Source organism: Gobius niger, assembly GCF_951799975.1.
Source record: "Gobius niger genome assembly, chromosome: 3".
In the NCBI taxonomy this organism is placed as follows: domain Eukaryota; kingdom Metazoa; phylum Chordata; class Actinopteri; order Gobiiformes; family Gobiidae; genus Gobius; species Gobius niger.
Genome location: NC_136854.1, coordinates 28,235,393 through 28,261,705, shown reverse-complemented (window position 1 = coordinate 28,261,705; position 26,313 = coordinate 28,235,393). Strand labels below are relative to the sequence as shown.

General features: G+C 41.4%; 1 protein-coding gene across 1 annotated transcript; it reads left to right on the top strand.

Annotated features, from left to right (window-relative positions):
- The first annotated feature begins 3,818 nt into the window (after nucleotides 1–3,818).
- On the top strand, nucleotides 3,819–26,279 carry LOC306960715 (junction plakoglobin-like). Its single transcript, XM_079553193.1, has 16 exons — nucleotides 3,819–3,888; nucleotides 15,941–15,984; nucleotides 16,773–16,937; nucleotides 17,032–17,285; nucleotides 17,433–17,671; nucleotides 17,929–18,130; nucleotides 18,835–18,979; nucleotides 19,109–19,212; nucleotides 19,695–20,033; nucleotides 20,394–20,546; nucleotides 20,660–20,779; nucleotides 22,064–22,214; nucleotides 22,301–22,422; nucleotides 22,710–22,749; nucleotides 24,044–24,185; nucleotides 25,607–26,279. Exons 2-15 carry the CDS (start codon nucleotides 15,972–15,974, stop codon nucleotides 24,181–24,183), a joined length of 2,187 nt encoding a protein of 728 aa, XP_079409319.1. The 5' UTR covers nucleotides 3,819–3,888; nucleotides 15,941–15,971; the 3' UTR covers nucleotides 24,184–24,185; nucleotides 25,607–26,279.
- The last annotated feature ends 34 nt before the right edge of the window (nucleotides 26,280–26,313 follow it).

Here is a 26,313-nt window from a genome sequence, read left to right as displayed (position 1 = left end):
GATGGATAGGCCACCAAAGAGCAGGCTAACTTTACCTGGCCTTGTAGTTGTCACGTGAAATGTATTTTTAACAGTATCAATCATGACATCTGGATGTTTTTGGAGGCCCTAATAAATGTAGCTCTAGTACACAGTCTGTTCTATTTCCTGAGGTAGATTATTATTTCTAGCACTTTAAGACCTGTTTTGAAACAATTTATCCTCTTTCACCACAGGGTTCAGAAACCAAACCTGCCTGAGAACGTGTATATACACATCCAACTTCTGTGTGCCAATAGTGTGTATGTGTAAAGCGCACGTCACATGAAACTTGAGTGAAACTTTGTCGCCCTCTAGTGGAAATACAGACAGTGTTATCAAAAGAATAAATCAATACAATCAATTGAAATAATAGTGTGTTGAATCCATACAGTCCATATTAAAATGTTCCCAATTAGTCATGTCAAACTGTCCAGAACTTGCAGCTCTATCAGAATATTATTACCTGAACTTATGATGAAGTTGAACATCGAAGGATACACATTAAAAAAAAAATGGAAGAGTCTTCTAAGTACATCCCTGATATACAGTGTATTCACTGTACTGTCCATTTGACCAAACAGCCTTCATGAGCCCAGGCAACAAACTGTACAGTGTCTCCATGGTGTCCATTTGTAATTCATGATTAATAATTGACCAGTGAGTCTCCATCAATCCTGCTGTGGCCGACTTCCTCTCACTGGGACAATGGGTCTGTTTCCTGTGGTGTGTGTGTGCAGCACATAGGGCTAAAGACAGAGAGACAGACCCGTATTGTGAAGCAGAGACTTCATATCAGCTTGTCTCGCCCTGGAATGTGGCTGTGATGGGACTGTGCATGGGCCTATGGGGCGGAGCTGAAGACAGACACCAGTGAAGAATAGACTGTTTGAACCCAGATGTTTTGACCATCCAGCAATAATATTTAACAGCGATAAACATTAATGCAAATGGTTTGACAATGAAGCTTGACAATGAAGGTTATCAAAATACAAAGACCATGAGGGACATAGGGAAAAAGAGTCCGAGAGAATATCAAGAGCATGAAAGTTTTGTTTAACCAAAATGCGGTTGAAGTCATTCATCAATTACCATCCAAGTACAATCATGCGTTGATCAAAATAACATAAAATGCATTACTATCAAAGACATTATCTCTAATTATATTAAAGAAATTCTGAAATTGCAGGTGGCCCTGAGTGCCACTTGAAGAAGCCACAGGGTTACACTTTTACCACAGCTTGAGAACTGTGTTGTTAATCTGTGGACTAAATGAGGCCTATGTCTTGAAACAGTGTTCAAGTATTCATATTTTTTAGACTTGTGTTGTGTTTATAAAGAATTAAACATAAACTTGACATGTGAGGCCATGGCCACCGAAACAACTTCTAAACATCAATTTGCAATTAGAGTGAGGATGTAGCCTGGGGTTATCATGTCCATGACCTAATAAAGATCAGCCCCAAAGGCAGCCCACATTTACAAACCAGTGTTAATAGAGTCTGAGGCTTTTTCACAATAATGTACAGCCCATATTTGACTAAATGAGTAACCAGTGGCACAACATTGCTTTTCTCTATGACAATGCATTAAACAGTAGAGACATGACAATGCCCTGAGGCAGGTGAATGGGCAGTGGGAACACGATTGTGAACAAATGCACTGAATGACACATATGGGGCAATATCGGGGGTGAAAGTAGATGTTGTTTTCTCACGTTATAGTGACTCCTCTTTCTTTCCAGTTAAAGGTGGCCTGTGTTTTTGTTGTTGTTTTTTTGCCATGTCTTTCATATCATTACACGCTCACTTACATTATTCATTCTGTCACACCTGTTTTTAGATAAGTTCCTGGTTTGATATGACACACTGTAACATTTCTGACAGCTCCTTCTGAGCCAACAGACACAGGTCTATCATGGCCCTATCACACATTTATTCTAATGGCTATTATTATTATTATTATTATTATTATTCATAACCGCTTAACATAATCATAAGTAAGGGCTTTATTTGTCATTGTACAACCGTACGACAAAATTTTGTTCAAGTGTTAGTCAAAAATGAATACAAATTGCCATTGTAATAAAAGTGTCCCATTTTACCAATAACGAGTGTTTCAACACTTTACCCATATAGCACCTCGAAACATTTGTCATTGGACCATCATTTGTTTGATGAAGAATCATAACTTGTTAAATATTTTTAAAATGATGCAAACACAAAAAAGTGTACATGACCCATATTCTCCATTCTCATTTTTTCATACAGGCTGACCATCAATTTCTCTGATTCTCTGGTTAATACTTTGCAAAAAACAACAACAATCCCGTTGGTTTGCTCTCTTAACATGTGCTTTTACCTGGAGACAAATAAATCTACAACAAATATGTGAATCATGGTCACTCCAGACGCAGAGCACGTCAAACAAAACAAACCCTAAAATTATAAACCTGCATGGCTTTGTGTTTCATTGAGATTTTCTCCATGAAAATGCAGGCAATTTGGTCATATTTCACCTATGAAATTACTTATTATTGCTTAAGGGGAGAGAATACTACATTTATATTTTATTTTTTTTACATTTTTTCAATTTCATTTATGGTGCAAAAACATACATTTCCATTATCTTACTGTGAAATGTACATTTTAAACTGTAACAAGTGCAGTTTATCGAATATCATCCCCTTCCCATCTGAACCAAGCACATTTTCTCCAGTTTGGCTTTCCCCAAATCTAAAAGCTTCTTGAATAAAAGTGTCAAAATAGCAACAAAAATGAGACAAAGACAAGGATGAAAATGAAACAGAAGAGTGAAAAAACATGACAAGAAAAGCGATTAAAAAAAAAGTGACGAAAATGTGTGACGAAAACACAACAAAAAAGTGATGAAAATGTGGCAAAAATGTGATAACAACTCGGCAAAAAAGCAATGGGGGAAAAAATGTCAAAAAAGAACGCGAGGAAAAGGATCTATTTAGATGGGTTTTGTAGGTCTTAGCTTTCAAATGAGGCGCTACACTGAACTATAGCCTGTGACCTGATGGATTTGGGGGGTAAGAAGTTCAGCAGGTGATAGATTTCCCTGTTGTACCTCATGTGCTCGTTGTGAAACACTGCTCTGGCAACAATAAATAAAACTAAGTTAGAACAGAGCTGCGTCATGTGGGATAATGACTAACATGCAAAACATATTCACGTATCAAGTGCCAGCCACCAGCGTGCAAAGAGACAATATGCAATAGACAACGAACCTCCCCCTTTGAGGAGAGAGTGACTATCGCTTCCCGGGAGCAGTGACTCATGGTGCGCCTGGTTTCGACTTGTGATAAAGGTGTGTGTGCGTCATACAGGTGCACAAAATGGCTGCTCCAACAAACGCAAAACCTTTAGCAAAACAGTTTTTTTTAGGCTTGAAATATGTTTTGAAGCAGTAGAGTTGACGCTGTAGGCAGACATAAGGGAAGCTTACTAAGAAATCCCGAAAAAAGAGCGCACCAAACTGCAATTGACCAATGTTGTGTTGAGCATGTCTCATATTATTTGACTTTATGTCGAAGTTAAAGATTGTTGCTTAGGGGTGTTCAATGTCAACTGCACTTCTTCGCATTCAACTCGTTGTTTCCAACAAAAGAAGGAGCGTCCCTTCTCTGTAAGCACATACAGAGGGTGGGGTTGACCGGACCGGGGGGGGGGGGGCGGAGTTACGGCTGACGTGACGCTTCTTTTACTCATTTTTGTTCACAGGACTGTCCGCACGCAGCAGCTGTGGCAGTGGGAGCGGAGTGAACTCAGGAACAAAGTAAAACGACACGACAAAACAAGAGGGACTTGGGGATAGTTCAAAAGGCGTTACGCGGTTTTTAAACAGGTACGTTGCCCACTTTTGTCAAGGTTACTTCAGAAAACGGGGATTTTGGAACCGCTTTTGGCTGTGCGTAAAAGGAAACGTGCTCGTTGTTATAATTTCAAAAGCGCGTTGTTTGGTGATATATCTTCACATGCGGGATATACTCGAGCCAGTTTTAGGTTGACTACCTGTTTGAATGCTCGAAGTTTGATTGTGCTGTCATTTCCGCATGCCTCGCGCTACGGTTTGGCGTGTGGCTCGTTGAGCGAAACCGCTGTCGGTCTGTTGTAGGAGAGGCTACGTGTTTTCTCATTTCTCGGTCATTTGTGCCACACTGGCTCCAAAATTGCCTTCCCAAGCGCACTTAGAAAACTCCGTGCAGTCTCTGACAAAGTATCACTTCATTTGTCAATAGTCTTTCGGTGCCAAAGTATCTGCTCGTGTCTGAGTGCGCGTGCGTGAGGCAGGTGAAAGGGAAGACTGTATCGTTTATAGCTCACTTTCTAAAACTGATGAATTTACGCTAAGTTAAAATCGTTACAAAGTTGCAATGAGGCCTCAAACAGACGGAGGAGGCTATTAAGTCAATGCATACTGTGTTGAAATGTGTCTGATATCCAAATCCCTATAAATTAGTCAATTTACAGCTCTGTGTTCAGACCTGCCAGGACTGTCTCCAGGTGTTGACCTGTCGTTCCATGATGTCATTTAATTGTAGATGATCAAAAACCTGTGGCTGAAGGTTCCCACCACGATATGTCTACTCCATTTTGTGAACCGGCTGTGAGTTGTCTTTACCAGTAATCTCAATTCTTAACCACTAACAGTGTTAATTTCGTCGACTAAAAATATTTAGTCTTAATTTTAGTCAAAGTGATATTTTTGACGACTAAAATTGGACTAAATTAAAAGTTTCTCTTGAGACTAAAACTATGACTAAAATGTCCAGATATTTTAGTCGACTAAAATGAGACTAAATAAAAATGAAAGGGAGAGACTAAAATCATCCAAACTTCTATTGATCGTCTGAAAGAGCCTCAGATCATGTAAAGTCACTGCTAAATGAACAGGTCTGAGCTTTGTTCATGTGGAGCAGCTCCATGAAGCAGAGGAACAAGATTAAATATGATTGTAATGAATATTATCAATGCAAAGTCGACTAAATTTGTCTTAAATTTAGTCGACTAAATTGACATGCAATTTTAGTCGACTAAAACTAGACTAAAATTGAAGATATTTTTTCGACTAAATCTTGACTAAAATTACATTACATTTTAGTCAAAAGACTAAGACTAAATCTAAATTAAAATATGTTGTCAAAATTAACACTGACCACTAATAAATCTGAACACATTTGACACACTTGATTTCAGATACAAGTGTGCTCAAAGTGTCTACCCAGCATGCAGTGGAGGTGGTCTTGCAACACTTCCAGCGGTTTACGCTCTCACCTACTCAATCAAACCTACTTTATTAAATTAGTAAAACGTAATTTACTGGCGAAATCTCTGACTCAGCGCAGTGCCAGCTATGAAGCCCCCCCTTTCTATATCCTGCCTAGCTCTGTCATAAATGTTTTTCTCCATAAACAATTTTGACGGTTATAAGAACCCCAAAAGCGGCACTAAACTGTTTATTGCATCAAAGTCATTGCCAGACCATTGCACCCAGCCGGGACGTTCAATATGTGTCAGCCTGAATAGGTCAGGCTTAGTGCGCTTGTCCCGGGACGTGTCATCATCATCAGGCAGAGCTTGTTCTGTCTGCCCTCAGGGTTTGGGGGGGGTGGAGTGGGGTGGTGGTGCACGGCGGGACACTGGGTGGGGTGGGGGGGGATAAATAAATACTATAGATTCACTGCTACAGCTGTGATGGGACGGTGCTAATCTGCCCCTCCTCCTACTTAATGCCCCGATACTGTCCTACATTAGCAGAGCAAGAGGCTAGACTTCTTTATGGCATATATTGACCTCTTTATGGAGTGTCTTAGCCGGCGCGGTGCAGTGGTGCCTGACTGAGGACTTCATAGACTCATGTTGTGGGCCCTGCTCTCTCAGCTCGCCCCTCTCCCTGTGAGCTTGTTCCCATGGATAAGGGGACGCAGTAGATAGAATTTCGGCCTCTAATGACAGGGGCTTTGTGTTTTGGGAGAGAGAGGTCTGACAACTCTTAATGCTGCTGTTTACCCTGAGCATTGCTACTTGACACTGATGTCTTTGAGTTTGTTTTTCAATTCTGACTATTTTACAAAGTCAGCAGTGTCATGAACATAGACCAGCGCAATGTGTTGTCAATGTATCTCCAGCTGAAGGAACTTGCACAACATATCACCAAATTATTGTTATATTTGGTGACTCTATATCTGTGTTGCAGGGAACCACAATACATCATAAAATCAAGTTGGAGTTCTTCCATCTGACTGAGATTTATATATGTTTTTGCACACATCCATTACACATCCTAAAACAAAAACACATGGTAACCTACATGGGCAAAAGTTCAGTTTTAGTCATGATTTTTCTAATGCAATTCTATTTCAGACTTGTTTTATTTTTAAAATTATTTTTATTATTATTATTATTATTATTATTATTATTTTTTTTATTGCTTTATTAAAGCGCTGGATTCTTTCTGCCGTTTAATTCTGTGGGGAACACTGTATGAAGTGTGAACTCGTAGTCCATTCATTTGGATTAATAATTATTGTAATTCATACAGAATAGTGTCTAATGCACATAAACAATCTGTATAAAATTGCAAATTAAGGCAATGTGTAAAAGACATTTTTTTTCCATTTGTTAATTGACATGATGCAGGTCACGTGTTTCTCCTAAATTATGTAATTTATACAAATCAAAGTTTTGTTTTGGTTTTTTTGCTTTATTTTTTCAATTTCAAATATTATTTTACTTTATTTTACATAAACTGCGAGTCATCTTTAGGAGCGTGTGGTCCTAAATTTTGTAATTCTAGGTCTTTAAAAGGTCTTACATTTCTCATTGCAAACTGTGCAGAAACTGGTTGAACTCATCACAATATTCAATGCAGTTGACTGATCACAATCATTGAATCAAATTCACACTAATGAAACCATAATTAACATCTTGAAATCAACACATGATTTATCGCTTTCTTAGCCGGTCTGTAATACTTTTTGAGCCTTCAGTTTGGGGTAAGAGGTTGGCCATTCTCTGCTAAAACAATTAGCCCTCTACTTTGTCATGTAGCTCCCAGGAAAACCGTTACAGAAAAAGCACACCCGTTCTTAATGACAGTCAGTCCATAAACTAATTTTCTCTCATTTATGGCTTCTGTTGGACTCATCAAAGAAGACCACTCTAAAGGCTGTTTTCTGTACAAGGCTAACACAATCTGCTGAAAATAGCCACAACAGACAAAATACTTGAGTCTATTCCAGTCTCGACTTTAAAGATGTTTTCACAGTTGGCCACTATGGTCTGTGCTTCTCTCCAAAGTGCAGATCTCTGCTCTGCAAGAGTGCCTGTATTTTTCCCTCGTACTTAATTACACTTTGGGAATGAGGATAAGAGGGGTGTGGTTGCGACATGAAGGGAATCCAAGGTATAGGCTTGACTTGTTAGATAAGTATCCCCGGGAAGTTTTTTGTATTTAGTCTGAATTTAGCAGTTTCTTTGGGGGATTTGTGTGTCTTTGCGTGTGGCCACTGTCAGCCTCCCAGAGTTTGCAGTGTTGAACTGTTTTTGGCTCATTTTACTCAACACTGGATCAACTGAAAAATGCATGTTTTCATTTTCTTCTTCCAACTAGATCAGCAGAATAGGATGTTGTGCCAAGACTGTGATTAATTTTGCACCGCTAAATCTTGCTCTCTGGCTCAAAGATGGAATTTGAGGCATTGCTTTTGAAATTGTCTTCAGCTTTTTGATCATTTCTAGCTTTGTTTCTATTGTGGGCTGCCAGAGTGGAAAGAGCAAATAGGTCTTCAAGTCTGGGCACTGCATCTTTACTGTGCTCAGACTCTTACTGCCAAAGTGTGATTTAAAATCCTTTTTTTTTTGTTGCCACTCCTGTGGACCACCACTGCCATGGCAGAGCCTGTTGTCATTGTGCGTGGATACAGCTAATCCTCATAGAATATCTTTGTACAGTGCTGTATCATGAACAAAGCCTTTGATGCACTGGATGAATAGTCTTTAGAGGCCTTTCACTTACAAAACTAGTTACTACCCCAAACATTCCTCCCTTTCTCTGTGATGATTCCTTGTCACTTTTCTATCCAGATTGAGATGTGCAATTCGATGAATAACTCTGCACTTGAACTTGTCAGCAGCACAACTTTTCTCTTTTGCACTATATTCTCGCAGGTCCCCTCTGGATCTGGTCTTGCCCCCTCCCGCACCATGTGTCTCTAATCTCCCTGAAAAATTAATCATCTGTCACATCGCCTCAGCTCTCAAACACACACCGAACCGTGGCCGTGCAGTCTCAAAAGTCCTTGTCGAGTCCTTAAATAGGGCTTTGGATGCTTTTGGTTTTGGCCACTGCATTTGGCTCACAGATGCACTGACAGAGCCATCTTGATGTGCTTCAGCCCTTTTGGTTGGGTCCAGCGGGACACTCCACAAACAGCTTCCTTTTCACAGAGATAGCGGCCAATGGGACAATGCTGCTACTCTTTTCCTTTTAGACCCGTGCAAAGTCACACAGTGGCTCTCTGTCCAAACTTACTTCATCGTCTTCCTTCCTTTTCTCCCTCCATCCTCCTTTGATTTGGAAATGAAGGCACAAGATGCTTCGTTTGAGAAATAAGGCATGAAATAAAGCATACTATACCTAGTTTGGCGTGGAAGTTACTTCAAAAGATTCAAAAGATTTTATTCAATTAATATGAATCAAATTTTTCATTCCTCTCAAGTCCTTGGTGTTGGGAAAGGGGTGGAGGCACAGGGAAGGGAGGGAGTTCAGCTTCCTGATTGCTGAATGCTGATAAAGAGAAAGTATATTATTTTGCCACCAAATGAAACTGATTGTGGCAACAGAATTATGGGTTTAAATGAGTGCAATGTATTTTCATGGCGGGTCTTCTGTCGTCCAATTAGTCGTGTGTAAAATCAGGATGTGCAGAATGCATCTTGAGAGCTAGAAACAAGTTACGAGATAGATATATTCTCTTAACTTCCTACTCCTCTCATTGTATTAAAAAAAGTAAAAAGGATTCACTAATTAATCTTAAAATGCAATTGTTTAATCATTTCACTGGTAGTAACATCTCTTATGGCGGCCTGCTGACTTTATTATTAATGTAGTAGATTATACAACAGACGCCACTGCTGATTCAACCGTCTTCATGAATTTAACATTGACCCACGATAGAGGACTATTTCTCTTTTTCTGTTGCTGTTTTTAAGTGTTTTACAGTCATTGATAACACTGTTCCTCATAACAACTTGGTTGCCTAGAGATTCATTGCTCTCTGGGTAAGTTTCACTCCTTCACTCTGTCTTTATCAGCACTAGTGTAAGACGACACCTCTCCTTTAAGCTCCTCCCCTGGTCCAGATCACATTTCCTTTGATTCAGAGAGAGGCCCCACTCAAAGTAAACAACAACACCAGAGAACACCTCCCTCCTCATACACTTCCTCAGACCCCACTGCTGTCACCTGACCGACCGAGGCCTATTTCACTGTTTATTGAGTTACTTTGAAATTGGTTGTTGAAGAGAGTTGCTACTAAAGCTGAACTCTGCCCTCGCTGTCGATGCTTCCTCCTGTATTCACAAATTCCCTGTATGCACTCCACATGTGGCGGGATTGACAAAAACACTGACTGTGCTTTGATTTTTATAGAATTCGCTGACCCTGTACAACAGAATAGACCTCTACAAACATGTTCTGAAACGCATGCGATTCCTGTTATAGATTAGCAGTTCTTATCCCAGTTTTCTCTCAAATAGGCATCCTTCTTGGTGCTTTTAAAATATGCACAGAATCTCTATTTTGAAATGTAAATTGCAAATCCCAAATCATTCAGCTGTATTTGCCACATTTTCTCAGACTGACTTTCTGTGTTGCACAAGTTTGCACCCGCAGTGCTCATCGAGGCTGCTGGTATGTCCTCATTTCTATGGTCTGGGATTTATTATCTGCTTGTCACTGTTGCAAAATGATTCCTGTTTAGCAGTCGGTTAGTTTGGATAAAATGGAGGCTTTGGTAGTTTGATGCTGACTATCACATCCAATGATTCAATGCTTGCTTGAGAAGTGTCTTGGTTGACGTTGCTTTTTCGTTACGCTTTACTTTTGTGGGTTTTTTTGTGAGGATAAACTTCAGTTCCCTTCTGTTGTGCTTTAGCTCTGTCTTATGCTCTTCAAATCAATAAACTTAAAGTATTTTCAGCTTTTTCTGATAAATACGTCTGGTTGCATGTTTCTTGTATCTCCTATCTGTCAGAGTTTACTCAGGAAAGTTCCTCTTTCCACATGAGCTGGAGAATGAACTTCATGATAACTCAATGATGCAGTACATCCCACACTAAGCTTTGTCACAGCAGAGGCCGACCCAGCCCGGACAGTCATAACCAGTCCGATAATGTTGACCACCACTTCCTGTCCCCAACCACAGTAAATCCATTAGCTGTCCGCTACTTCACGTCCCGCACATTGATCTATAACTTAGCTCTCAGTCCGCTCTTTCCATTACCCCATCACCACAACCAGTGACCGGGGGCAGAGGGCAGACTGGCCTGTGATCATGAGGGCTTAGAGGGTGTGAGGATGCTCCCAGTGGGACATCAAAACCAAATCTACGAGGATCCAGGGATGTATTTATAGTAATAATTTATAGTAAAAACAAAATCTGTATTTGTGTTAACTATTGTTGGTTTAAGAAATTAGAGGAATTATAAGATTACTGTAGAAAATGACTTTCACGTCATGTAACTGAAAATGTAACTGAAAACCAGCTTTTGTTTTGGTGGTTGTTGTTTTACGATATAGTCTAGATTATTTTGTATTTTTTTTTTTTTCATTTAAAGAAGAACTAGGTAACTTGTTTGCCTTAATAAGTCCTTTTCGTAGTCCCTCTGGGGGTAATACAAGTGTTGATGGGATGATTGGGGGGTCTTTCATTTCCCCCCACACTAATAGAATCACAAAGAAGAAGCTAACAGGCTAACGGGCAAAGCTAACTGCGGGCTAGGGACTCTTTAGCAGTGTTTACAGCCAAGTTTGAGTGAAAAAATGACCCATTGTGTAATTGGGTTGTGGCACAATGTATAATATCCCTCTGTCCCTTTGTCTTTTCTGTCAGCATATTCTTTACTCTCATGGACAATTTATGAGTAAAAACAAACGCAACATGCTACGACACCTGCAGTGGCGCTTATGGCCTCTAGGGGCATGAGTTACTTAGTTCTGCTTTGACATGGAAACGCTTCCATTTGTTACCGAATGCCAGATTTCCTCGTTTACTTCCTGCTTTTATTCCCTTTGCTTTGACGTTATTTGACGCAGGGCAGCACAATGAATCCCAATCGAACTGAAGTAGCAATTTTAGTAGCAATGGTTGCAGTGGGCAAGTGTGCTGCTATTGTTGGGTCAAAATTATTTCCTCTGAAAACAACAGTCTGCCCCCATACCATCTAAAAATAACCTGAATATGTAGTATATCTCAAATGAATGTTACTGCAGTGTTGTTGTTTTTTATTATTTTATTTGTGCGGCCCTAAGTTGGGTTTTTATTCTATATCCAGCCAGGGTTAGAGTCCTTGGTCTCAGCTGGTCTGGGGGCATTAGTGCGTCTGTAGACTTTGAATGCAGCCTGTTGTGTTAAAGTCTTGTGGGAGAACCTGCGTGTCAGGGGACATACATGTGACTGGCCGAGCGTGCGCGTGTGGCGCCAGACGACATGTCCAATACTGCAGCTCCTGTGCAGCTTTGCAGATGTGGGAAACGTAATCCACTTTATCTGTGTGTCGGACCAAACATGACATTATACAGATCCGAGCTAAAAACATTGCCGGGGATTAGTTTAACAACAGTGAGTAAAATGGTGTGATTGTAACTAAAGAGCTTGAGCATGCTCAGTCCATATGCGCAGGCTTTTTAAAACTTTACAGATGGGACGGTGGAGGACGAGTGACATGTTACACCACAGCTTTTCTGTCACCGGCACGAGAGAAATGGCCTACTTCATGTGGACCTGAATGCACTGTGTCATTTATTAACAAATTGTATTCAAGCAGTGTACTATGTTACATTGTCAGTTGTTGCTACTTTAAGACATTTTCATCCGTATTTTCTTACACTTTTTTTTTTCATTCAGTTTTAAGGTAGATGTTTTTCATTGTTTTTTACTCTACTGCATATTTTAACTGGATTAAAAGTCTCATATTTTAAGTATTCATGTTTTTTTGGATGCCTTCCTTTCAAACCTGTGAACAGCAACAATCATTCAGTTTAAATTAATCGAATCAAAACTGCAATTGACAAATGGCAAATGCTAGAAAGTACAATATTTGCAAACCACAAATATACGTCTTCATTGAGTCTTTACTTTAGTCCTCTACGATCATGTTCAGAAACTCATGGATGAGTTTTAGATGTTAATGCTCCGGGTAAATGTTAAAAATATGCACAGTGAACTGAATATAGATTTTGTTTTCTTTTTTTATCTCACTATTGTGTACCATACCGTAGCTGTATACGGCAGGAAAGCAAGAGGTCTGAGATACACAAAAATTATCTTCATCAGAGCAGTGCAAGCTTTTTTCTGCTCTATTATACTTTACAGCCTCCTCTAAATATCTCTCTCCTCTAAATATCATTTGTTTTGTGCCTCGAGACCTCAGTGTCACATATGACTGAGATAAATGACTTTCTATGCCCAAAAGACACTATACTACCATAAATTCAATCCAATGACTGTATTATCATCTGTGCTGACTTAGGATGTTGTTTTTTAAATCGAAGGTTGCCCACACAATCAGTGACCACACCCTCGTGCGCTGTGTCTGTCAGAGCTGTAGAAGGCGCTCCCTTATGACATGCCTGTGGGGCCCGACCGAGATTGGCCTTACAGTGTTACTCACCCAGTCACCTCACACCCCATAGTATCAGCAGTTCACATATGAGTCAATGAGAAATCCAAATGCAGTAATGTAATACGGCGTTTTTTACTAATGGCCACAAGATGGACTTTACGACATGAGTGTGAAATGCCACACAAGAGCTACAATGCCGGGACCTTTCATAGGCTGTTTTCCACTGATGCGCATTCCTGTTTTTTAGGGCTCGAGTTTGGGGTTCGAGGAGAAGAAGCAGCATTTACTATACAGAGTAATGTGGAAGCGGTGTGTGGTTTTCGTGTAATTGCATGTTGAGAAGCAGGATTTCAGTGGTAATGTAAAGATAACAGATTCCTATGAGAGCGAAAGGATGTGTCAGTCATTAACCGTAAGAGAGCAAAGTGCAGGCTAAAGTACACTGCTATTGTATTCACTCACAGACGCCATATAACAAGTGGAACATCATTTGATAACTATAAGTCCTCCACTGTAAAAAGTCATCTAGAAATCTTGAAATATTTGCCCCGGGATTTAAGTAACTAATTTCAAGAAGTCTGTCGGTTGTGCAAGTTTTATTTTTACACTTAGATTAAGAAGAAAACTGTCAACTCTTCGAATTAGAGGCAAATTTACTTCATTATACTTATCTCTACCTTACTTTGGTGGCGTTTTCTGCTTTCTTAAGGTTGTTTTTGTTTTTTACCTTTTTGGAAGTAAGTTCTTTTAGCAATGCTTATCAACACATGGAAGTATTTGCAGCTCCTTAAAGGCATTTGTTGTGAGTAAATCCTGAGGCCCATTACAGAGAGCCACTTTAACATCTTTAGGCCAAGTCCTGCAGGTCTTAGGATCAGGTCACTCTCCTCCTTGTGGGCTGCCTTAAAGCTCACGACTGTGTCCCACCACCGGGTCAGTGAGGCAACAGATTTTTGTTTTTCTCTCTTTATATTTGATAAAACTGATGAACAGAATGAGTACTTCCCACTACTCCTCCACTTCCTCCTTAACCATCTTTTGTATATTCAAATCGAGAAGGTTCTTGTTCAATGTTTTGTCCACTCATGCATGTTGAGAGCCAAACCTGGGATGTCCCCTCTCTCCCAAATCCCAAACTAACACAGTCATTGTACACGGTTTCCACAGTGATGATGAGTGGGGCGTGACGCAGCATTGGCTCACCGCTCTCCCCGCCTCACCCAAACAACGAAACCTGCTACAAATGCTTCCTGAATTTCCCTCATTTTACTTTGTTCAAGTATATCATATAATCCCAACTCTGTCCTGACTTTAAAAGTTTACGCTGGTCGTACGTTGCAGTTTCCTAGTTTTCAAACACAACGCGGTAGAGTTCCCTTATGACGGGACAAAAGAAGCCACGCCCTGACATGTACGAAAGGTAGGAATGTGTTTTCACTGAGCGCCGGGTTTCTATCAGGCTGATGAGCTACTGCGTTATCTGAATGTAACGTGTAGCTGCAAGCTCAGACAGCCCGGTGAGAGCAGGTCCAACAAGAACACGCTGCCAGACAGAGTTACTACTGAACTGAGCAGCTTCTTCCTTGTAACTGTGGCATAAGCACGCAAGTTCATCATAATTCAGTGCATCAAGACTGTGGTTCCCAACCTTTTTTTTCGTCTTCCGTATGCTTTTTGGGCCCTTCTTCCTTAAAAAGTGCTGAGCTAAAATTTGTGTCTTGGACTCATCTTTTCTATGCAGAATCTTAACAAAAATCAGTCCCCCCTTAATTATTTGCATATAAGTCGACAGCAGTCATATTTGTTTTGTAGAATAAACGGTGCTCGAACAATTATGCTAAATCCCAGCCAGTATAAAGCCTGCAGGGGACAATGGCGCAGACTGTAATCTAACACAACACATCGCTTTGCAGAGCCAGGGGCCAAACGTGAAGGGAGTGTCTCTTTTCACGCACACGTTTTTTCAAACGGCCCGAGGCAGAAAGGTACACAGATAGACAAACTGTGCGCCATTGTGAGTCAAGGGTTGGCCCCAGAGAGCAGTTATGGGATAGAGGGCGCTTATTAAACTTGGGGAGCTGCATACCTGTTTTATTAAGCGTTGAAAGATGGCGGTAGTTTGAAAACCAGGTGTTATTTGGAAATGGTAGTCCTCCTTTGCTGTGTGTTCAAGGCTAAGCAGGCAGATCTTGTATCATGGGATCAGTGTGTGAAACATTAAAGCGTCGTTCAGCATTGTAGACGACTGAAATCACTTTAACAACAGTGGGTGTATTGTCATGTTGGGGGCGGGGGGGCAGCTATTGTACACGCAAGAATTATGTGGCGAATACAGTCATAGGTCATGCCACAGAAATATACAACTAGAAATCGAACTTTAAACTCTCCAAATTTGAATAAGCTTAAATGTTTTCAGTTTGGATTTGAGCGTTTACAGTATTCAAAGTCAGTCAATGCCACAGCATGGTTTATAAACACTCACAATACGCAGATAAATCCATTTAATCAAAGTTATGAATGGGCAAAGTACTGCGTAGAACTCACTTCCTCAATAACGAGGCCATTTGTGGTCTGAACAAGGCTGTAATGTCATATTTCTGTTTTGACTACAGATTGGATAAACAGCTGAGAGTATTGGATCGTCTTCCTCTTTATCAACAGCTATTTAGCCACAGTTGTTTTCTGAGAGTTTTCCGTCGGCTCGCTCTCACCCACTGGAGCCTAAACCTGACAGACTGGTTGCACATTGCCGAGCGTCAGCAGTAGCGGGCTGCTCCCATGGTGGAGGCCCAGGGTCAAAAGTCTTGGTGGCCGTGTAGCATTCCTCCTTTTACAGCTGACTCTCTGCTGCTTATACCCCCAACACCCCCACACACACCCCTCCTCAGGTCAGGCTGCCCAAACCTGACCGTCTCATGAGCTGTCATTCACTAGTTTATCACTGTATCTTTAGCCACGCTCAATGAAAGCCTTGTTAAGCACACGAGGAGACATTGTATGGATCTGAATGTGGTTTGAAATACTAACCAAATCTTTTTTCTGTCTTTCAGGTTTGCTCCGTTGTTTTAACAGGAGGCAAAGATGACAATGCCAAGTAAGTTATTATGGATTATATGATATGTGGTGGTAGTTTATAGGGATTTAATTTTGCCCATTTGCTCAATAACACCAGAAAAGGCTTGTTTGCAATTTACAACTTCCATCTATTGTGTTTCTGGGTCCATACTGAAACGTACTTCCTCATTACAAAAAGGCCTGGTTTATTTGATGAAGTTTTACAATTCACTGGCCATTTATTATGTTTCTCTTTGACTCATTGTGTCACTGCTTAGCTTCTTAACCCCCACCTGAACCAAGAACATTTTCTCCAGTTTGTTTAAAGAACTCCTGGGGGAAAAAAGGTCAACGCGACAAAAACGAGAAGAAAACCTGGATGAAAACACAACAAAAAAGTGACCAAAAAAGGGGACAAAAGAGCAACAAAGAATGCAAAAAAATAATAATAATAAATGTGGAAAAAAACACACAAAAAAGACAAAGAGAGACTCATCAAAAAAATGCCTTCGGTCAAGAAACTTTTAGATTTGGGTAAAGCTGAACTGGAGATAATGTGCTCTGTCAAGGCACGGGTTAAGAGGTTAATGGCATAAAAGAAAGAAAGACGCTATGGAGTATTTGAATGTGTAAGAAATCGCACATATTATTAAGGAGGGAACATGGCCCAGTCTTGCACACACCGAAAGTGGCGCCCAATAAGAAGGATTCACTGAACAACAGACTTTGATAATGATTGAATACATTTCTAGCAAAATTAAACTCCACCAAAGCTACTACTCCCTCAACGTATTGTATGATTGACTGATGGATGTCTTGTCTGTGCAGTGGGGGACAGTGGGATGAAGGTGAAGGAGTGGCAGCAGACCATGTACACCACAGACTCTGGATTCCAGTCCGGGGCGACCACAGTGAGGGACGACGACGGCTCTGACTACACCACCAGCAAGCACTACACGGTCACCACAACCATGACCAGCCAGGACCCGGCCGGTGAGACATGCGTGCACAACACCAAGACCTGGACATGATACAATACAAGCGTTGTCTGTTGTTCATTGGGCCTTCCTTTGCTTTTTACCCACAGAGATAGACGCTCAGTACGCGCTCACCCGGACGCAGCGGATCCGGGCGGCCATGTTCCCAGAGGCTTTGGAGGAGGGCACCACGATCCTGTCCACCCAGACCGACCCGTCCCAGATGACCAACGTCCAGAGACTAGCAGAGCCCTCGCAGATGCTAAAGACCGCCATCATCCACCTCATCAACTACCAGGACGATGCTGAGCTGGCCACACGCGCCGTGCCCGAGCTCACCAAACTGCTCAACGATGAAGACCAAGTATGTACACACAGGATATACTTCAGCTTTATTAGATTATTCCCCTTACATAATACATAAAACCATTCAAAACCCATCAGAATCGGTATACATCTTTTCGCTGTCACTCAATAGATATGATGAACTCCCTTCCCTTTTCCCCGCCAGGTTGTGGTCAGTAAGGCAGCCCAGATTGTGAACCAGTTGACCCGTAAGGAGGCCTCTCGTCGCGCCCTTATGCAGTCCCCACAGATGGTCGCTGCCGTGGTCCGGGCCATGCAGAACACCAGCGACATGGAGACGGCCCGCGCCACCGCCAGCATTCTGCACAACCTGTCCCACCAGAGAGAGGGCCTGCTGTCCATCTTCAAGTCAGGAGGCATCCCCGCTTTGGTGCGAATGCTCAGGTACGGCCATTTCTACATCAGCTACTCACATTCATTACACTATCTAAATATGGAAGTTGGAAGTTCAGCATTTGCTCTTGTACTTCATGTTATGCAATACATTTGTACTTTATTAATTTGGAGCTGTCCATAAAAAATCAAAATCCTCTGACTGCTGGATTCAGATCAGTGCCAAATGTTTCATAGAGGTTCTACTTGGAGCTGTAATTGCTTGTTCATGATGACCACTTTTTAATGGATCCTGTCCCTCTCCTCAGCTCCCCCATGGAGTCTGTGCTCTTCTACGCCATCACCACACTCCACAACCTGCTGCTGCACCAGGAGGGAGCCAAGATGGCGGTGCGTCTGGCCGACGGGCTGCAGAGGATGGTTCCCCTTTTGAAGAAGAGCAACCCCAAGTTCCTGGCCATTACCACAGACTGTCTGCAGCTCCTGTCGTATGGCAACCAGGAGAGCAAGGTATACAACATATTGAGAAGCAGGATGATCTGGGCAGACGGGGACATTTTTCCCCCCAAAATGTGGGGAAATTGAGCGGGCATTCAATATGAAAGTAACTAGGGATGTGTGTGAGTGTTTAGCCTCACCGTTCGTTGTTATGGGGCTTTATTATTTGGCAGGTGATTTTAGCACACAGCCTTATGATGGGATTAATAGGGAGATTGGCGTTTGTTGGACTCACCCAGGCAGGAAATCTGAGACTGCCCCAGCTGGTTTGCCTGTGTGTGCATGTGCAGTGTTTTGGGTGTGGCATGGGAATAGAGCTTTGGCATCTGGCACTGTGTGTTTAGGTGTGGTTCCAAATGTTTAAAATTTGAATATTAATTATTGTTGCACAATTTTGGGTAGAATTGTTGTTGCATAACATCACCATAACTATTTAAGCGTATTAAAAGGCGGGCACTGAGGAAATTCAACATTAAAATGTTGATATAAGATAATGAGATGCTCTCATCAAAAACGTATGTGGAACTGTGTTTGGAGCCACTCGCGCATCTTTTTTTATTTGTAATGGTCTTGGGTATCTTTGTACGTCATAGATTTTGTTTTCAATATTATTACAGAAGAGTGTTATTGTGCACTCTATATACAAGTGCTGCCATCAGAAAAGGGTAAAGTGTCTAATCTTTAGCATAATTGAAACAAGTAATATATTTTTCCAGCTCATCATCTTGGCCAATGGAGGTCCTGAGGGTCTGGTCCACATCATGAGAACCTACAACTACGAGAAGCTCCTGTGGACTACGAGCCGAGTGCTCAAAGTCTTGTCTGTGTGCCCCAGTAACAAACCTGCCATCGTGGAGGCCGGTACGTGTTCACGACTGTTCTGCGCACCTGTGTAAAGACATAAAAGTGCAGCAGCTTGTCTTTCATCTGGACAGCTGTGGATTAATATAAGACCCCACAGAACAACTGATCGCTTGTTCTTTGTTGCAGGTGGGATGCAGGCTTTGGGGAAACACCTCAATGGAGGCACTCAGCGTTTGCAGCAGAACTGTCTGTGGACCCTAAGAAACCTGTCTGATGCTGCCACGAGACAGGTCTGAAGGACTTCTTTGATTTACACCAAAGTAGTATAGTCCTTAAAACTTCCTCATTATTGCTTTTCAACCAGTCTGATTGTTTCTTACTGGTGTCGTACAACAAAAGAAAAAGAACCGTCACCCCAGAAATTCCCCTGTTTTGGGACTATTCTTTGTAAAAATCTGATTAGTCAGATAAGTTTGAAGTGACCTGATTCCTTTTGCTTTGCTTTCTGTTCTGGTGCTCAGTTTGAACACATCACAAGACCGTACGCTGCTATCTTGATCAGTGATTCGCACCACACAAGAAAATAATTGGTTCTTGGAGCGCCGGGAAATCTACATCAGATTTTCTAGCCATTATACCTGGTCAAAATTTGGGCTTTATCAGGGGACAAGTAGTTCTAAACAAGGACGTAACAAAAATTTTAGGAGATATGGCTTATTAGGTCAACTTTTATTGGACAAACTGAATGACCTCTGTTGTTTTCTCATCTCAGGAGGGTATGGACAGTCTCCTGCAGACATTGGTTGGCCTTTTGAGCTCCGATGACATCAACATGCTCACCTGTGCTACCGGCATCCTCTCCAACCTCACATGTAACAATGCCCACAACAAGAGCCTGGTCACCCAAAGCAATGGCGTCGAAGCTCTCATCCACGCCATCCTGAGAGCCGGGGAGAAGGAGGACGTGACCGAGCCCGCTGTGTGCGCCCTGCGCCACCTCACATCCCGCCACCAGAACGCCGAAATGGCCCAAAACGCAGTCAGGAGGCACTACGGCATCCCTGCCATCGTCAAACTGCTCAACCAGCCCTACTACTGGCCGGTCATCAAGGTACAGCTTCAATGAATGGAAATGGGACTACAAATAAGGGGATAAACTAGTAACACCCTTTACTGTATGCACTCAGGGAGGACAGGAAACAAGCATACATTTCTCCCATTTTCTAGCCATAAGCATAAACTCTTAGCTGCTGCTTCAAATCTTTTCTAACTCCAAATCCACCCATGCCAAGACGGAGACAGATGGTCGACATGTGAAGATGCTATGATGTAAATTGTTTTGGCAGAATATTCCTCTAGAGACCAATGATCAAAGACTTTCAATAATCTATTTCTGAGGACAAAGCTGTTGTGTTTTTTCTTCATACAGTTGAGATGATTCCGTGTTGCTAATTTGCTTTTATTTTTGTAGGCAGCGGTTGGCTTGATCCGTAACCTGGCCCTGTGCCCAGAAAACCAGGCCCCACTGAGGGACGCCGGAGCTGTCCCACGTCTGGTCAACCTCCTGCTCAAAGCCCACCAGGACGCCCAAAAACACGACTCCTCCAGCCAGCAGACATACCAGGTACAAGGCCAAAAACACAGGATCCCGGTGACTGCAGATGGGTCGCTTTTCAGGGGGTTGTCGGCATTGGTTTCAGTGAGTGATTAATTGGGGTTTTGTCATGTTTGTTGCAGGATGGGGTGAGGATGGAGGAGATTGTGGAGGGCTGCACCGGGGCTCTGCACATACTCGCCCGGGATCCAGTCAACAGGGCAGAGATCGCCAACCTTCAGGCCATTCCTCTGTTTGTGCAGGTACAAAAAAAACTATTGCGTAGGTTGTTGCAAATACACTATATCATTCTTGGTCGTTTGCTTTTATCAGTTCAGCCATAGAAATGAACCACCAGTGACAACCAGTTTAGATTTACATTTAGAGACTAAGCTATCACCGTGACTACCGTTATAAAGAACCTTAGGTAAAATATAATATAAAGAAAACTAAGAAGCTTCTGAAGATTGAAGCGAAACATCCTTAACCCAGTCATTTGTTGATGATATGTAAATCTTTAAAAGACTCCAGAAGACTACCTTTTGAACATTTTTTATTTTTCCTTAGGAACTTTTGAGCCAATACTGGAAAAAATACGATATTGGTATCGGCTACAAATATCCAATACTGAACCGATACCTGATTTGGCACTCACCACTTTAAAAATACTACTTTCGCCAACTAAATCTAAGTCAATATGGGCTTGCAGTACTTTATTTTGAAACTCGGAATCTGGGGAATTCTATCACGGAGTTGGTTGTAACCTTTGCAAATACCGTTAAACAATAATGCACAAGTTGTAATGATCAGATCACTTAATGTGAGTTAATGTAGCCTAATAGCCTGTCCTTCCGCCAAGCATATTTATCGTAGAAAAGTCCAGTAATCATTGTTTAATGTTTCTCCATTACAGTTTAAAGCAATATTAAGTAACTTGTTTACCTTAATAAATCCTTTTCGTAGTCCCTTGGGAGGTCATACAGTTGTTAATGGGATGATTTCATCCCCCCCTGGTGTCTCTGGCCAGAAAACCACAATTGCAAATTCTCTGCCACCCCCAATACACAAGAAGCTAACAGGCTAACGGGAAACGCTAACTGCGAGCTAACTGCGGGCTAGCGCCACTTACAGTATTTACAGCCAAGGTCGATAAAAAAAAAAAAATCTCCATTGTGTAATTGGATGTACAATATCCCTCTCTCCCTTTTCTATCAGTGCAGTATTTACTCTCATGGACAATTGATGAGTAAAAAAAACGCAACTTGCTACGACACCTGCAGTGGCGCTTATGGCCTCTCGGGGCATGAGTTACTCCGTACTGCTTTAGTATATAAAATTGATCATTCATAATTTATTAAGAAAGTGTCTTTATATCGCTTAATATCGGATATAGACAGATACTCAAACCTCCAGTGTCGGTATGGGAGGCAAAAAAGCTGCATCTCTAGTTTTTAGTAAGAACTTTAAAAGTCAAAATGTACAAACACACAAAATACTTAGTGAAGAAATCTTAATTGCCTTGTATAAACGTGCTCCTCTCCCCACAGCTGCTGTACTCTCCCGTGGACAACGTGAAGCGAGTCGCGGCCGGCGTCCTGTGTGAACTGGCCCTGGACAAAACGTCAGCAGAGATCATCGACAGCGAGGGCGCCTCTGCTCCTCTCATGGAGTTGCTGCACTCCAACAACGAGGGCATCGGTACGAGCTCACGGCTCAAATGCACCCTTTCCGCGTGTCCGGCTACGTACAGTCAATCATGTATCGAAATGTGTTTCTCTTTTCAGCTACTTATGCCGCTGCCGTGCTGTTCCGCATCTCTGAGGACAAAAACTCGGACTACAAGAAGCGCGTGTCTGTGGAGCTCACACACTCGCTGTTCAGACACGACCCTGCCGCTTGGGAAATGGTGAGTTACTGCTCTATGATACTGTGCTTATATATCGAAAACAATGATTTGATATCATTTTATTCTGATAAGGGTATTATTTGGGTTTGGGAAGTGCAAGAACTCATGCATACTGTTTTTTTAGTTAGGGAAAGGCCTATCTTATTTAAAGGATGGATATGTTTATCTATTCAAAAGACATTATTGTTGGTCATATGATATCACAATCAAAAGTCTAAGATTGATACATCCCTTCCATTGACTGTGATCTGACTTGCCCTGACTGTCTCCTCTTGTGACCTCCGCAGGCTCATAATTCTGTTCCCATGGAGGGCCCGTATCCAGACGGTGAGTAGCTGCTGATAAAATGTGCACCTCAGCGAATTCCTCATTGCTCTGTCACTCTCCTCCAACACAGGGAGTGACAGTAACGTACTGTAATCATCTGTTCAATCAGCTCTGGCGTCATTTCACACGAGTATTATTATTATCGCAATATGAGTTTAAAAAAATCATACAGTAGTTTAAGGATAACTGCTTTTTCTGTGGAGCTACATAACCCTTGTTTATTTCTTTGCTCTGTTGGTTAGTGTGACTAAAAAATGTTCACTTCAAAATGAATTACAGAATCTCTGAAATTGGATCTACAACAGAATGAATAATTCCAACCCTGGCTTGCCCCATTTTTCTGGCCAAAACAAAATAGAAAATTCCTACACTTTTGCACAGAGCTATAAATAATGACTTAATAATGACTTTTCCCCTAGATTAATTGAGGGACCTTGAATACAATGATAATTCTTTCACAATATGGCAGATTCACGCTGCAGATTTGCCAAACATTTGACAGTTCAGGTTGAGGTTGTGTCCGGGCTCTAATCTCTCCTGGGCTTTCCTTATCTGAGTATCATCTTGCTCGTAATTCCCTTCTTTTCCACATCTTGACTTTTCTCCTTTTATGGCTCTGTTATTTTCGTCTCTAGATTTGAGTAAAGACCCCCTCAGGCCACAGGGATCAACTGCTCACGTCACTGCGAAATTAAATGAGCAGAAAAACTGTAAACATAGTGTGCGATCACATTTTTATGTGATGATGAAAATATACTATTTTTTGAGGCTTTTTGGAGCCTCTTTAAAGGACTTAGTTCTGGTTTATTCCTGATGTGTTTACAACATTACAGCCTTCCTCCAGGGATTGACAGATTAGCTGTTTGAATCCGTGCTTTCTGTGTCCTTGAGCAAGACACTTGACCTACCTTGCCTGCAGTGGGCCCCTGTATTTACGAATGAGGTGTGTGTGAGTGATTTGTGGTGGGCAGAGTGTCCGATGGCTGCTCAGTCTATCCCGGGACAGCTATGGCTACGTACAGTCTAGTTTGAAAACCAAAAAGTGTTGAGCCTGAAAGAAAAGGGCCCAATGATGCTCTTTGTGCAAGACGGTCCCGGGTCCAATCCAGGGTCAAGTGGGGACTGCGTGTGTGGAGTTTGCATGCTCTTCTTGTTTTCTCCAGTTTCTCTGCTTTCCCCGATCACTAAAAGCTTATAGAGATTTACAGATGGAACATTCAAATCAAATCTAAATACTGAGTTAATTAATCTAAATACTGAATTAAATTTGGCCTATTTGTTTTTGCGTTCACAGAGCTGGACGGTGGTGGTTTCCAAGGTTACGCAGGTTTCCCAGGTGACATTCCCATGGACAATATGGACGGTCCCATGATGCATGACGATTACAACGGCACAATGCAGTACGACAGGCAAGGATACCACGAACAATATTAAAGGTAAGCACACTCCTATCTCACATGAGACATGTTAATGTGTTAAATGTACTGAAGGCTTGAGTGCTGCTCTGGAATTGGGGAAGGTAAACTATGTTAATGTCAATGTGTGAGAATTAATTGGGTCAGAGTATTTCGAAACTTGATGGCCTTGGATTTTGTGTCAGTATCTCTCAAAGTTGGTCTGATGAAGGAACAGCGGGAAACTAGAGATATGGATGATCCATGTGGGTAGTGAACACTGCCCCTAGTGGTCAAGAGACTAACAACTCTTTGCCTGTCTCTGCCATACTATTCCCTGTCCATTCCACACAGAGAATTAGTCTGGTCATGGAGCAAATGGAGCAGTTTGAACGGGCGGGCCTAACGCGCACAGATTGTCAGTGAAATAAACCAATTAGCGGACGTGACGACAGCCGTAGTCCAATTTAAAAAATATGAAGTGAATATAAACTCACGCGGAGAACGCGAGGCAAAATCCTCGACTACTTCATCCATCATTAGTTTTGGCTAATTTTAATTGAACTAAAAACATAGTGGTGCAGCGAGTGATGTAACCTTGTCATTTCTCTGTGACGGTCGTGATTGGTTCGGCCTTAGCCACCAATCAACAACTTGTTTACCGTGTGTGGCCAGACCCACCTTCTTTCACGCAGAAAGAGGTGGGTGTGGTTTATCGGGCTAAACAACTCTTTTAGCTGAAATGGAAAGAGAAGTTAATATAGGCTCTGGTAGCTATGAAAATAGTTATTTTTAGTATTTTGTTTTCATCTGCGAATGAGACACTGTTGAGACATTTAGCAGCAACTGGAGGAGTGTGAAAACTCCATCATGACCCTTAACAGAGGTGGGTAGAGTAGCCAAAAATATTTACTCAAGTAAGGTTAACTAAGTTAGATAATTTTACTTGGGAAATAAAATGTTGTTACCCAAATTATTACTCAAGTAAAAGTACTTGGAGAAAAGGCATAAGGTATGAGAAACAAAATATGAAATACTGTGGAAATGCCATAAGAAAATAAACAAAGGAATAATTCTTAACAATAATCCACATGAAACAACAAATGCGTCCATTTTAAATGTCACATGAAGTAGAAGTACAGATACTTCATTATAATATAACTCAAGTAGAAGTAAAAAGTACTGTATGATAACACTAGTACAATTACTTCAAAAAGTTACTCAAGTATCTGCCCTTAACTATTGATATACATCTGTTTTGAAACGCTGGATGGTGAGACTGTATAACTAATCTTTTTTTTTTTTTTACCTTCTGTGGATGGATGAATGATTTATCAAACATGTGTGGTTATGGCTGTCTCTGTGAATAATTAAGCAAAAACCACATCACAATTTGATTTTACAAAATGATCTCTGTGCCACTTCAATGAGGTTTGTGATGGTTTGTTGTTGCTTTTTTGCAGACCTGGAGGAAGAAACAAGCTGAACAACAAGCTGAAAACTGGGACAAAAAAGAGAATTTCGGTAGAGCTGACCACTGCTCTCTGCGTCATGTAATATATGCAATTATCTGCGAGTGCGGGAATATTAACAGGGCTAATCTGTGTTTTATAGCCTCATTTTGCTGATTTTATTGACAGTAATGCTTGTAGGTTGAGAGCCTTTAAGAGTGCATGAGAATGTATGTGTGTGATAATGCTTTTGGGTGGGTATTCTATGCCAAAGAGATTTTATTTTGAGACTACAATAATCCTATAGCTTCCTTCTTTTTTATATGAAAAGCATTAGTGGAAAAAAACGTTGCCAGAGGTGGCTCTTTATTGTACACGGTTTGTTTTCCTTCTCGATGCTTTTGTAACACACTGCTGTCTATGATGTAGTTTTGACACTATCGTTTGGTACAGATCAGTAAAAAAAAAAAAATCTTTCTGAAAAAGGGGCCAAACCAGTCTCTCCTTTAATCATTTTTAAAGATTTGTCATTTTTTAACTTGGTATGACATCGAGTGATCTTGGGGAACAGGCTGGGTTGGCCCTACAATAAACACTACTGACTGGGAAATTAGTCTTTCTACCGAATAATAAGAGTTTTTACTGAAATTTGGTTAAAAAAAAAATAAAGTTCTATTAAACATTGTTTCTGTGTGGAGTTATTTAAAAGCAATGTCTCA